The 14,124-nt window shown below is 46.6% G+C and overlaps 1 protein-coding gene across 4 annotated transcripts in view; it reads right to left on the reverse strand.

Annotated features, from left to right (window-relative positions):
* Nucleotides 1-2,164: 2,164 nt before the first annotated feature.
* The window catches only part of Rsph10b (radial spoke head 10 homolog B), a 37,462-nt gene continuing 25,502 nt past the window's right edge, over nt 2,165-14,124 (reverse strand). For 3 of the 4 annotated variants that reach the window (XM_055598644.1, XM_055598641.1, XM_055598645.1), the window contains 6 exons: nt 12,270-12,377; nt 11,522-11,665; nt 6,973-7,083; nt 5,871-5,958; nt 3,853-4,051; nt 2,165-2,437 (listed from right to left, as the gene is read on the reverse strand). In XM_055598644.1, coding sequence (XP_055454619.1) covers nt 2,260-2,437; nt 3,853-4,051; nt 5,871-5,958; nt 6,973-7,083; nt 11,522-11,665; nt 12,270-12,377 — 828 coding nt within the window. In that variant the 3' untranslated portion in view covers nt 2,165-2,259. The remainder of the gene's footprint in view (nt 2,438-3,852; nt 4,052-5,870; nt 5,959-6,972; nt 7,084-11,521; nt 11,666-12,269; nt 12,378-14,124) is intronic. The other variant, XM_055598642.1, reaches the window with a different exon arrangement.

Consider the following 14,124-nt stretch of genomic DNA (forward strand, 5'->3'; position numbering starts at 1 on the left):
TTCTCAGCACCTCATAACTCCTATAACTATAAGCTCTAAGCCAGTGGCCCTCAACCTTCCTAATGCTGTGACCCTTTAATCCAGTTCTTCATGTTGTGGTGACCCTGAACCATAAAATTCTTTTTGGTTCTACTTCATAACTGTAATTTTGCTACTGTTATGAATCATAATGCCAATATGTGGCATGCAGGATAATCTGATTGTGGCCTCCGTGAAAGGGTCAGTCTGCCCCTGATGGGGCCACAACCCACAGGATGAGAACCACTGCTCTAGGGGACCTCACACCCTCTTTTGGTCTTCTTGGGTATGTGTACTCACATGCACACACACATTTTAAAATAAAAGTCTTCAAAACAAAACAAAACACTAACAGTATTGTGACAGCTTTGGGATGCTTAGTGTTGGGGTCTGCCTGTTCACTAAGGGGAGAACAGTGAGGCACTGATACAATCGCTAGATTTGATTCACTTTGAGTGCTTGCGTTATGTAGATCACACCTAAAGCTAATGACATCACCCTGGGGTACTTTAACCAGATGTTGTTCCTCTGTCGTGAGGCCCTCCCAAGAGCCACAACACCCTGTATCCCTTCACAGCTGAGGTGAAATATGGCTGAATTTCACTCAACCCTATTTTAGTGATATTGACAGCCCAGGGTCTGGGAGAGAATTAGTTGAGTGGTCTGAAAAACACACTATTTCCCCAGCCCTCAAAGCAGCTCTCTATAATCTGCTTGTCGTAATCTCCACAGACCTATTGCATGAGGAAAGGTGAGGAAACAGCTTCATCATTTTGTATTGTTTCCCTTATTCCTTGGCTCTAAATAACTCACGATTTCCATCATAATTCTTTTCCTGCCTATGCATAACCCAAGACTGCAGTTTTGTTTTGTTTTGTCTTTGAGACAGGGTTTCTCTGTGTAGCCTTGGCTGTTGTGGACTTGCTTTATAGACCAGGTTGGCCTTGAACTCGCAGAGATCCACCTGCCTCTGCGTCCCCAAGTGCTGGGATTACAGGAGTATGCCAACGTGCCCAGCTAAGACTGCATGTGTGTGTGTGTTTCTTGAAGAGCTGTGGTTGCGTCTCAGATTGCCGTTGCCTGTGGGGTGTTGTTTGGAGTTACATGTGTTTGTCTCAGTCATCATTTCCTCCCTGTCGCATTCTGGCTCCAGAGTCTGTGGATTCAAACTTTTAGTTGAAATGTTCCATTATTTTGCTGATTTAAGGGTTTTTTGCTTCTCTGGTCAAGATGGCACTCCTCCTTGGGACTCTGTCAGTTTTGCAGGGCTAATGTATGTGTGTGTGTTGGGTATGTGTTGGGTGTGTTATAATCATGCATGTATTTATGTCTCTACAGATGTGTGTGCAGGTGTGCAAGCACATGTGTTGATGTGTGTGAAGCCCAGAGGCCAGCACTGTCTTCCTGTATTCCTCTCCATCTTTGTGTGGGTCTGTGCACATGAGTGAGGTGTGTATGTATGTTTCTACATGTGTACGGGTGTGCTTAAACCTGTGCATGCTCACCTGAAAGCCAGAGATGGTTCTTGATTGTATCCTGCCTTGTTTTTTATAAAGATTTATTTATTGTATGTACAATGTTCTGTCTGCATGTATGCCTGCACACCAGAAGAGGGCACTAGATCTCACTATAGATGGTTATGAGCCATCATGTGGTTGCTGGGAATTGAACTCAGGACCTTTGACAAGCAGTCAGTGTTCTTACCCTCTGAGGCATCTCTCCAGCCTTCCACCTTGCTTTTTATTTAGTAATTACTTTGTGTGTGTATACATCTTGTGAGTATCCACAAAGTCCAGACGACAGGGCCAGATCCCCTAGAGCTGGGGGTACAGCCTACTGTAAGCTGCCCCTGTGTGAATGCTGGGAACCAAACTGAGGTTCTCTATAAAAGCAGCAAGTGCTCTCAAGCACTGAGCTGTCTCTGTAACCCATATTTTTGCCTTGAATTTGCAGCACTTTCCTGCCTGTGACCCCTGAGTGCTGGGATGTGCCACCATGCCTAGCTAACTTCGATTTACAAGAATATATCTAATGCACACTCACTAATCTGTGCGCGTCTGCATACTCATTCAGTTTGGCTTTTGCAATTGCAGCCATACAAGAAACTTACTATGTGGGCCAAGGTAGAACATCTCAGAAACTCCAATCAGAAGCCAAATTGAAACAGTTTATTGTATGGGACATTAGCCACAGCTTTCACGTCTGCTCGTCCTTGCAGCTCAGCCATGACCCACATTACCTTCACTTCTTCTTCTTCCTGCCAGGGCTGGCCTTGCTGCTCTGGGTGGATGCCATTTCATCTTTAGCAGAGGTGGGTGTGAGTGGCAGTGAGACCGGAGGCTCCAGCACCTCCTTGAGCACAGTGATTTCAACGTCGAAGTCTTGTCTCTTGGCCTCTTCTTCACGTAGGACGTTCAGCCTAAAAAGCACAGCGAGAGCTCAGCTGTGAAAGTGTAAAACCACTTTACAATTTTTATTTTTAAAAAAATTATACGGTAGCTGGGTGTGGTGGCATATACCTTTAATCCTAGCACTTGGGAGGCAGAGACATGTGGATTCCTGTGAGTTCTGGGCCAGCCTGGTCTACAGAGAGAGTTCCAGGACAACCAGTGATACACAGTGATACCCTGTCTCAAAAAAAATAAGCAAAAATTGTTACTGCATGGTCTGGTGCTTTGTATTAATTGCTAATTATTTCTCTTCCTGAGATGTGAGGTAGGCGAAGCTAAGGTTCGAGGGCTTGGAGGACAGAAGGATAGAGAGAGAGCCAGAGAGAGAAAAGAAGAAAGTGAGACTGCCAGGGTTAGCATGGAGAGATGCACGCGGCAGGGAGGAGCCTGCTCCGAGGATCAGAGCGGCTAGAGAGGAAAAGCCCGGGAGGAAAGCATGTGCAAGTATTTATATTATTTTGGATGAGAAGTAGCCCAGACAGGAATGGTTAGAGCAAATGGCATGGAATGTGGCACTGGGAGATGACAAGGTAGTTTAGGGGGAAATATCTGCCCAGTCCCAGGTGAAATAAGGCTTATTAAAAATCTATCAGGCGTTTGTGTCTTTTATTGATATGGAGTTAAATATAACCACCAAAACAATTAAGGCTATTAATAATAAACATTAATAGCCTTTTTATTTTCTACAACAAAAATTAAGTTTGTGTGCATGGGTTGGGACGTTATGTGCGCCTAAGTGCAGGTGCCCGTGGAATCCACAAGATATGAACCCCCCTGGAGCATCCATTACAGGTGACATGGGTGCTGGGAACTGAACTAGGGTCATCTGTAAGAGCAACACGTGCTCTTATCCCCTGTACTCTTTCTCCAGCCCTGAATTTTTATGCTGTTTCAGCATGCTTGGAAATAAGATGATCTGTTGTACTTGAGTGCTCCAGGTAACACCTTCATGTTGATAATGTGATCTGGGAGCGCTTTCCTTTGCAGCTGAGAAGCTAGAAAGCAGCCTGGTAAGGTTATCATGTCTTCCATCCCTCCTGAGTGCTGAGCTTGCAGGCTTGGCCATCAGACCCAGCTGCAGAACACACAAAAGCTTCGGAAGCGTGTGTTTGTATGTGTGTCTGTGTATGTGTGTGTTAAATCTAGTGCTAGGGACCAAACCCAAGCTTCACATATCTTAGGCAAGCATCTACCACAAAGTTACATCTCTGTCCCCTAGGGCTTTCTTTTTCTGCCATCAGAGATTAGGATATTGCGTAGTTCACCATGAGCCTGGGGTCCCAGAACATCATCGTGTGCTTCACTATAAACCTGTCATCGTGCTTCGGAAGACAGGGAAGAAAGCTTTATATGCACCATGGAGCAGGTGGAGACCCTGCCCTACCTGGCTTCTAGCTCGTCGTTCTCTATCTTCCTCTGCTGAGCCAGCACTACTTCCTGGAGCCGGTTTTCCTTCACTTTCTCCTTGAGCATCTCCTCACGTTTGTAGGCTCTGAAGAGCACGGTCGCAAAGAAGACATAGAGGTTGTTCACCCACACGTTGATTTTCTCTTTCTGCTCATCTCTGGGTTTTTCATATTTGTCTGCAATGGAGTGTAATTAGAATAAACGTCAGTAGAGTGTATGTGTTGTCTTCTGTCCGTTGTGGTGAGGCGGGGACACTGCAGCCTGTGAGGACTGAGGAAATTGTAAAATGCAGCTAGGAGAGGAGCAAGCGCACAGTGGCCCAAGGCTAATTGTCAACCCTGCTCTTCAGCCACCTCCCACAAGTCTTTTTCTTGAACAGCAGTGTTATGTTTGTTTTATTTGAGACAGGGTCTCACTGTTTAGCTCTGGCTGGTCTGGAACTCGCTCTGTAGCCCAAGCTGGCCTGGAACTCACAGGGATCTAGCTGCCCCTGCCTCCCGAGTGCTGTTCCCCACCATGCTAAGCTGTTGGTTTTTTTAAACTATGTGTATATAGGGGAGAGGTGTGTGCGCACTTGTGAGTGCAGATGCTTGCGGAGTACAGAAAGGGGGCAAAGTCGCTGGGCTGGAGTGACAGGCAACTGTATATGGTACCCAACTCTGGTCCTCTGGCAGAGAAATATATGCTTTTAAAAAATGTTAAAGATGTGATTTTGAGAATTTAAAGACTCGGTGCTGGGCTCATACTCAGTTCAGTGGTAAGCACTTGCTAGCACATGTGACAGCCTGATTCCATTCCCAGAACCACAAAATAAAATGCAGAGAATGGAACTGTATACAACTAGGGCTCCGGTTAGTAAGTCAGAGCAAGTCTGAAAATGAAGACCGATATTCTTATATTCCCACTCAACTGAGGAGCCAATCTAGAAGACAGTAAGCTACAGCCATGCAGAAGAGGTCATCAGATGAAGTGGGATTTTGGTGGGCCAAGAGATTGGCTTCCACAGCAGATACCAGTAGCCACAGAGAGGCAGAGCAGCTGACACGCAGTGGTAATTCACTGTAAAGAGGCCAGAGGTACAAGGCAAATCAAGGGAAGACCAATTGCCAACAAATAATGTCAACAACACAAGTAGACAAACTATTTCAAAAAAGGAAAGAAAGAAAGAAAGGAAAGGAAAGGAAGGAAGGAAGGAAGGAAGGAAGGAAGGAAGGAAGGAAGGAAGGAAGGAAGGAAGAAAGGAAGAAAGAGAAAGTAGATATGACAAGGGTAAAGGTGCTTGCGATCAAGAGACAACCTCAGTTCAATCTCTGGGACCCACATGAAAGGAGAGAGACAAGTCCTCTGCCCTCCACACACACAGGCACACTCAGGCCTACACACATAAGTGCCTACAGACATACATAAAATAAATACAAGATTAGTATTTTTTTAAGTCATTAACTGGGTTTCCCTTTATAGCACTTTCTGTTATGGGGACTGTATATCCTCAGAAAGGATGACGCCCACCATGGGAGAAAGGGGGCGGGGAGCATATAAACAAATAAACTGGAATACAGGAAACTCAAGAAATAACAAACAAACAAAGAGGGGAGGCATAGCTGTATACATCCTCAATCCCAGCCCTCGGGAGGCAGAGACAGGTGGCTCTCTGTGAGTTCCAGGCCAGCCTGGCCTAGGTAGTGAGTTCCAGGCCAGCCAGGGATGCATAATTGGACTCTGTCTCATGGCGGGAATGGGATGAGACTACGGCTCGAGAGAAAAGCTGACTGCAGTGCGTGCAGCCCCAGGCTGAGGAAGGGTGTCTGGCCTGAGGAGGCCAGGAGACAGCTGACCCCAAACTGTACGCCTGGTGCTGTAGCTTGGTGTTAGAGTACCTGTCCAGTTCACGTGAAGCTCAAGGTTTAATCCTGAGTGTTGTTCCCTGCCCAACAGCCAGGAGTGCTGTCAAGTTCCACAGACCACAGTGATGTGGGAGCGACCGCGAACGCTCACCTTGTGGCGACATAAACAGCAGGCCTCTTCCTTGAGACTTGAGGGTCACTTTGGAGGGTTTTTCCTCACTCAGGGACTTGAGCTTGTGCTTTTTTAAAAAGCAGAAGGACAATGTTATTCTGCAGCCTTGTAGGACTAAAGCCAGCCTCCTACCTTATCAATACACGGGACTTGTCAATGAGGCTCTTCCTCTTTTGCTCGTGTTGTGTTTGGAGAAGTGTCTCAGACTCGCCCCAGGCATGCAGTTCTCCTGCTTTGGCTTGCAGAGTGCTGGGCTTACAGGTACGCACTAGAGTGCCCTGTAGTGTCTCAGGAGTGTTTCGCTTTCAGTTGTTTGCTCTATCCTTGTAGCCCAGACTGGCCTCCAACTCAATACTGTAGTCCAGGCTGGGGTGAGGCCATGAAGATTCTGATCTTCACCACTGTACTAAATAGCAACTCCTTATTCTCCCAGACACTCAAGCCAAAACTCCCAGACTCACCTTTGCCTCCTCCTCTTTCACTCCTGAGACCCTCGGCCCCGATTCCTCCTCCCACCCTCAGTCTTAGTCACTGTCATCTCTGACCATGATGCTTCTGAGAGTTTCCCAACTGCTTTGTCACCGGAGACGCCAGACACTCTGCCGAGAGACACTCTACTTGGCTGGCTTCCCGCCCCCTCTCTGAATTAGCCATACCCTTCACATACCCTTGAAGTCTGAAGGGGTCCAGCTCACAATGACAGGTACAGATTCTAGAATCAAACTACCTGAGCACAAGCCCTCAGCCCCACTGCTTGCTGGGTAGGTGACCACGGGTGATGATGTAACCTTTTTGGCTCCTAGAAGTAACAACGAGGCCTGCAGTTCATCTGGGAAGGGCTTTTAAATGAGTTGACCCCTCGAAAGTGTTGGGCAGCGGACAGAGCCCTGGAAACGAGGGCTGCTGCTATTCGCTCGCTCCGCTTTCCACTCAGTACCAGCCTACGAGGTCAGCGGGAGAGGGAATTACTGTCTGGGGCTGGCCCCAAAACACAGAAGAGTGTTCCTCCCATAATGGCCACCGTGCGGTGGCCGCCGCTGTGGCCGCACGGTCAGGACACGGTGAACTGTAAGATACTGACCTCCGACTGCCTGATTCTACCATCAGGCAGAACTCCTGAGGATGACTTGGTGCTGCCGAAGTGGACCTCGGAGTCAAGGCTTGTGACTACACTTAGGCTCCTGTGGAAGCTCTGAGGGGGCGAGGGAAGCAGGTGAGTTCACGGTGTCCACAGAGGCGTGTACATGAGTGTACGCATTCACACAAGACCCTTTAGTGAAGTGTCACTGGGGAGGGTAATCTCGCTAAGAGCATGTGTCTACACCCGGGAGCCCTGCCTCAGACACCTTCCCATTCCCACGGAATGCTTTCTACCACTGCACTTTGCGCTTGGTAGATATGCACTTTTTACGTAAATGTGATCACATGCATTATGTGCTCCTTTCCTTTTGATGCAGACTCTCGTGGCACGCAGTCTCATCGTAGACTCAGTGTATACCAGAAAAGGACCCTGAACTGTTGACCCTCCCGCCTCCACGCATGCTGGGATTACAATCCTGCTGGATTACAACCACCACTCCTGACATAGGAAGTCTAGGGGTGGAGCCCTGGGCTTCAGGTGTGCTGAGCAAGCACTGTGCTGCCTGGAATGTCCCAGCTCAGACTGACCCGTTTTGGTTTTCTTCCTATCAGTTTCTGCATGCGCTTTAAAGTTCCATCATAACATGACTAGCCAATAGGACTTGCTCCTTTTACATAGTTGACCATTTGATCTGATCACTGTTTGACATTGTCACTATTCTCACCATCAGACTATGTCCCTGGTGATACCTTTCACCTGGTGTGATGGTTTGGATGTAAGGTGTCCCCCAAAGGATCATGTGTTGGAAGGTTGGTCCCCTGATGGTGCAGCCAATCATTGAGAGGGGATTATGAAAGCTCAGATATATACAATCAACTGATCCCTATGCTCATGGATTTGTAAATTGATGGCATTATTGGGAGGTGGTGGAAAATTGAGGACATAGGGCTTGGTTGGAGAAAGTACATCACGGAATTGGTGGAAGGGTTGGGGCAGGTCTGACTAACACACTGAAATATTTAGCTCAATACTCCCTGCCTTCCCTTTCATCTATTTCTGTCTTTTTATTTATAGATGGCTCACTGTAGCCATCTGACAACTTTGATGTAAGCCTGTCTCAGATGCAGCTCATTTGCATTTGAGGTGATTAACTACATCCTGCTATTGGTTCCGTTATTAATTTTCATTTCTGTTTCTTGCCTCCTTTTGGATGGAGTATTTGTTTTCAAGCATGTGTGTATATGTGTACATGTGTCTGTGCGTGTGTGTGCAATGCCTATGAAGACCAGAAGGAGTTGGACCTGAAACTGGAGTTACAGGGCTGTGAGCTGCCTGTCATGGGTGCTGAGAATCCAGGTCCTCTGCAAGAGCAGCAAACACTCTTAACCTCTGGGTTATTTCTTCAGGGACTGAAAGCTTTTTTCGTTTTGTTTGTTTGGTTTCTGTTTTTTTGTTTTTGTTTTTTCAACACAGGTTTTCTCTGTGTAGCCCTGGTTGTCCTGGAACTTGCTTTGTAGACCAGGCTGGCCTTGAAGTCACAGCGATTGCCTGCCTCTGCCTCCTGAGTGGTGGGATTATAGGCGTGTGCTACTACACATAGATAATAGTATCTTTACATATTACATAATATATAAATAATATGCATTTACTGTAGATAGGTTATAGATTGATATTATTTAAAGCAATCAGACTAGTGACAATGGTTTGAAGCTGACATGTCCTCACGGGCTCATGTTTTCGACGCTCAGCCCCTGTTTGTGGCACTGTTTTGAAGGCTGCACAACCTTAGGAAAAAGGGCTTGGCAGGCAGAAGTGGGTGACAAGGGCAGGGGCTGAAGGTTTATTTGCTTTGGCTCTGGACTGAAGAGTCTGCACCCTGATCAAAGCAAATAAATGTCGGCTGCTGTGGGCTCCTGTTACCGCTGTGACCTCACTCTGAAGAGTGTGCGTACTTGTCCATTTGATAAGGGCTATGCACTTTTTACTCTTTCTTCTTTTTCTTCTTCAGACTCGGTAATTTCAGTTGCCTGTTGTCAAGATGTTTTAAGCTTGCTCAGATCTGCCTCTGAATTCTATTTGTGAGTTTTTCCATTTAAGTTCTTATATTTTTTATCTCTAGAATTTATTTTATAAAAGGCTTTCTACATCTTTATTGATATTTCCACTTTGTAAGTATGTCATCCTTCTCTTTTTATTTTGTCTGTTTATTTTGTTGGGTAGGGACACAGAGGTCAGAGGACAATTTCTGGGAGCTGGTTCTCTCCTTCCAGCATGTGGGTTCGAACTCAGGTTATCAGATTTAGGGGCAAGCACCTTTACCCACTGAACCATCTTGTTGCGCTCCAACCTTCTTTCTCTGTATCTTCCTTTAGCATTTTTAGGTACTTTTAAGATACCTGTTTTAAATTACTTGTCTTATAAATCTGCTACCTCATCTTTCCCATCAGTCTCCAAGGGCTTGCCTTTTTCCTTTGAACGTGGCATACTTTTCTTCGTATGCACTGTGATTTTTTTGTTGTAATTTAAAACAATATTTGATTCCAAATAATGTGGTAACTCTCAATATCAGAGTCCCTTCTTACCTACAATTTATTAAGAGTTTTTCTTTTTGAGACAAACTCTCACTATGTAGCCTTGGCTGGCCTGGATCAAGAAGGTCTCAAACTCAAGGAGATCCATTTGCCTCAGGTCTTCTAACTGTGCTCAAGTGCTCTTAGCTGCTGAGCCATCCCTCCAGCCCCTCGGCTGTATTTTGGAAAGACATTATTGCTGTGTGATGAATTTCATGTAGATGGGGATTTGTTTTTGTTTTTGTCTTCAGACTGGTGGCCGAGCCTTTCTAACACATGGGCCTTTGTGGGCATTTCAGGTCTAATAGCCTTCCTCCCTTGTGATGTGGCTTCTCCATGCCAGCATCGGGAATATGCCTATCGAAGCCCTTGTGAATCCTACTCCACTTCTCTCTGGCGAGCCTTTCCTTGGCCTCCTGTAGTTTATTATACTTGCATGCCCATTCAGCTGATAATATAAGGGTAGGAGACGTCTGCAGACCTCCGGAGAAAAATCACTCCACCTTGCCCACCCCAGTTACTGTAGTGTATTAAGTTGCTGGACTCTACCTAATCTCTGAGGGCCAGTTTCATCACAGGAGGGAAGAGCAATGAAGTTGGGACACGTAAACTTCCGGTTTCCAGAAAGTGGGGAGGGAACAAACCCCTGAGCTATAAAAACAACAGAGACACTACGGGGAATGATGCATTGAAACTGGGCGTGAAGTGGACAGATGGTGTCTGGCAGATTCACACACCCCATGTGACAGAGCTCACGAGAATGACATCTGCTGTGTTCGAGTGTCCTGGAAGATTCATTTGTAAGTTGTTAATTTGACTACGGTGCTGAGACATGGCCTTTGGGACATGGTTAAGGGTGCCAGCCAGCCAGGGAGGAGGACATAATTAGCACTTAAGCTTCCAGGACCATGAGCTACATTTCTGTTTTTAAACGAGGGTAATTTGCCTTCGTTACTTTGTTATAGTGTTGGAAAGTAGACAGAGGCCAGGCAGACGCTCTCTTGCCTGGAGAAGAGCCCAGACCCAGGTGGTACCCTGTAACCAGCCCCCTGGTGTGTTGGGAGGCGCTCTTCTCCTCGGCTGGAGGAGGCATAGCTAGCTGAAGCGATGGGCTGCAAAGGGCTGAAAAGAACACAAAGCCTGTTTCCCATAAGGTACCCCAGGGATTTGTGGTGAGAGCTGTCGCTTGGATCAACAGTGAGAAAGCTCCTCACGCGAGAAGCCCTGCGGAGTCTTCCAAGCCGGGTGTGGTAGCAAAACCTTTAATTCCACCACTGGGAGGCAGAGCAGGCAGATCTCTGTGAGATCCAGCTAACCAGGGCTACCTATCGAGACCATGTTTCTAAACTAATTAATTAATAAAAAAAAAAAAAAAGACTCTCCTAGTCATTGGGCTCAGGAACTCCTAGAATGTCTCTTGTGGCTCCATGTGACTGTCTCAAACATCAGAAACCCTCCAAATCCACCAACGTGAAACCCCCGCTAAACATCCGATATGTCTCATTTTGACCCAAAGTCTCATTTCCTGATCGATCATGGTCCTGGCTGTCTGAGGGTCTCACAGTGACTGAAGGTGTTAATCTGTGAGTAAGCCTCATGCTCGGTGACCGGGCAGCCCTGCAGGCAGAGCCAGAACCTGTCTGTTGGCATCTGCTCTCGGGTGGGCTTTCCACTCTGCCCGCTAGGCAGGGCATCTCACGGTGGCCTGCCTCGGATCTTCTCTGTCTAGCTGCTTTGTGTACTGAGCTTCACCGTGTTGCTCCCACTGCTATGGCCATGACCAGGAAATACAGTTCCCCTAACTTAAAAACCAACAAAACCACACACTCCTCCCAACAGTGAAAGACAGCACACATTTTCTCAAGTCCTAAATTATCTCCTGGAAGTATAGTGAAGGCCTGAGAAGTTTTGGTGAGCCGTTAACCACCCCAGGCTGAAGTCACCCCTTGCTTTAGGCACTCCATTGTATTGTCTGTCACCTGGTTTAATATCGTGTGAGTGCTGCTGTAGCGGTTTGTGGTAGGCTCTCCAGATGGGAATTTTACAAAGGATCTGGTGATCTGGTCAAAAATGCAGCAGAAGGAGAAACATAAGAGAGCTTCAAAGAATTCCAGGAAAACCAGCTGCAATGAGAAAAAGCACAAGGAGGTCGCCTTTATTCTCACACTCCACATTGGATCAGGAATTGATTGATGATATCCTTTTTAATTTATTTTTTTCTTTTCTCCTGAGGCAGGGTTTCTCTGTGCAGCCTTGGCTGTCCTGGACTCAGACCAGGCTGGCCTTGCACTCAAAGTGATCCACCTGCCTCCGCCTCCCTGAGTGCCTGATCGGTGACTCCTTACTCGTTTATTATTCCTCTGTATGTGTGCTACACGTGTGTGCAGTGGCGCGTCTGTGTGGCGAAGCCAGAAGTTGACCCCACCTTGCCCTTGGACATGGTGCCTCTCACTGGCTTGGAGCTCACCAAGAAACATGCACCGCCACCCCTGACCTTTTCACGTGGGTGCTGGGGGCGGAACTCAGATCCTCACACTTGCACAGTGGGCACTTTGCCAACTGAGCCACCTCCCCACCCCCTTTCTAATATTAATCTCTGATGTTTGAAAAGGCAATTGGGTATATATCTATATCCCACCATTTTTAAAAAAAAATACATACAGCGCACACAGAAGAAATACACGGCTTAAACTGGATCTGTGCCGTCTGTAGTAACACTTTACAAACCTCAAGTTCAAAGTTGCTGTCAGTTCCATCATACATGAAAGGGCTATCCTCCGCTATCACAGTCATAAATTTCATTGCAGTTAAGTCCTTATTTATCATCTTAAAGTCCTGTAAAAAGATGACACCAACATAGATGCCTGCAGTTACATTTAAAATAGGCATATGTTTTAATGTAAACGACCGCGACATAATACCTTCAGAAAATGTATTAGAAGTTAGTACCTTAAAAACTCATGAGGAGGAGATAGAGGTAGAAGGACTGCAAGTCTGAGGCCAGACTGTGGCACACAGAAAGACCCCTCTTTGGATAAGAACCGCTGGGGGCTGCAAGCGTGAGGACATGAGTTCCATCCCCACCATCCACGTGAAAAGCCGGCCTAGCCGCGCACACCTACTGTCCCAGCACTGTGGAAGCGGAGGAGGGCGGATCCCTAGGACTTGCCAGCCGGCCCCCAGAGTAAGTGGCTCACAATCCCTGGTGACTCCAGCCCCAGAGGATCCCCTGTGTTTTGCCTTCAAGGGCACCTGCATGCACGTCCCATACTCACACAGAAGCACACACACATATACGCTCACTTAGCACATTTAAAGTTAACGTAAGAGAAATGACGTAGGAAGTTGCTGGTACTGCTTCTATGGAAACAGCGGACATTGATTAGCCACTGAGGAAAGACACTGCCGGCTGCTAAGGCCGAGAGTGAAGGTCTGTGGAAAGCGTCCGGCTGCTGCTGCAGGAGCCACTGATGAACCCCACTACCACTAAAGGAAACACAATGGAGATGACAGTTACCACCTAAGGCTGCGAGGAAACAGAATCGCGTCTGTTTCTAACTGCCGCTGTCGTGGACTTGTGGGTAAGAAGAGGGTAAGCCTGCCTGGGAAGGTGCAATCAGTCAGAGCCAGCATGCCTGACTCTCAGGGACAAATGACTTGTTCTTCAGTAACAAGTAAGCATGAGGAAAAAAGAAAACAAACCACTGTATAATAGTCCACCTCCAGATCATGTATTTTTAAACACATTTCCCTACATTTAGACACTAGGTTTTCACATTTATACAATTCTGTTAAATCCTTAAATACTCTCTCCTTAATATTTGATTATTTCCATCTCATTATTTGCCTCCCCACAAGCACAAATTAAAAACATCATAGAAAGAAACTAGCAACTGTTAGTTTGAGAACACTGCATGAAGAACAGGCCAATTGCTTTTCAGACTAACAACTGGGTTTTTGAGACAGGACCTTTCCATGTAGCCCATATGACCTTGAATCCCTAATCCTCCTGGCTTAGCCTCACAAGTGCTGGGACTATAGGAAGTTAATGCCATCCTTGGCTTCCAAACTAACACACTTTAAAGTTACTCTTTGCTGAGCAACAATTTTTTATTTGTTTTGCAGTGCTGGGAACTGAGCACAGGGCTTGTGTGTGCTAGGCAGCTACTCCACAGCCAAGACACAGTGCAGGCCTGACCAGCCAAAAATAGATTCAAAATTTCTTAAATATTGATTTTATTTTATGTATGTGAGAGTTTTGCCTGCATGTATGTATGTGTACCACATTCATGCCTGATGCCCAAGGAGGAGGTCAAGAGAAGACATCGGGTCCCTTGGAACTGGAGTTACAGACGATGGTGGGCTGCCAGATGGGTGCTGAGCACTGAACCCAGGTCCTCTGCAAAAGCAACAGATAATCTACACCGTCAAAGCCATCTCCAGCCCTAGTGCTATATTTTCAATGGTATTCAGGTCTGACAAAATAGCCGAAGGGTAAATGTGCTTGCTACCTAGCTTGACAGCACACTCACACACACACCCTGAATCGGTAATAAAGACAATGGAATACAAACACTTTTTA

Source organism: Psammomys obesus, unplaced genomic scaffold (assembly GCF_907164565.1).
Source record: "Psammomys obesus unplaced genomic scaffold, mPsaObe1.curated_primary_1811, whole genome shotgun sequence".
NCBI classification, from domain to species: domain Eukaryota; kingdom Metazoa; phylum Chordata; class Mammalia; order Rodentia; family Muridae; genus Psammomys; species Psammomys obesus.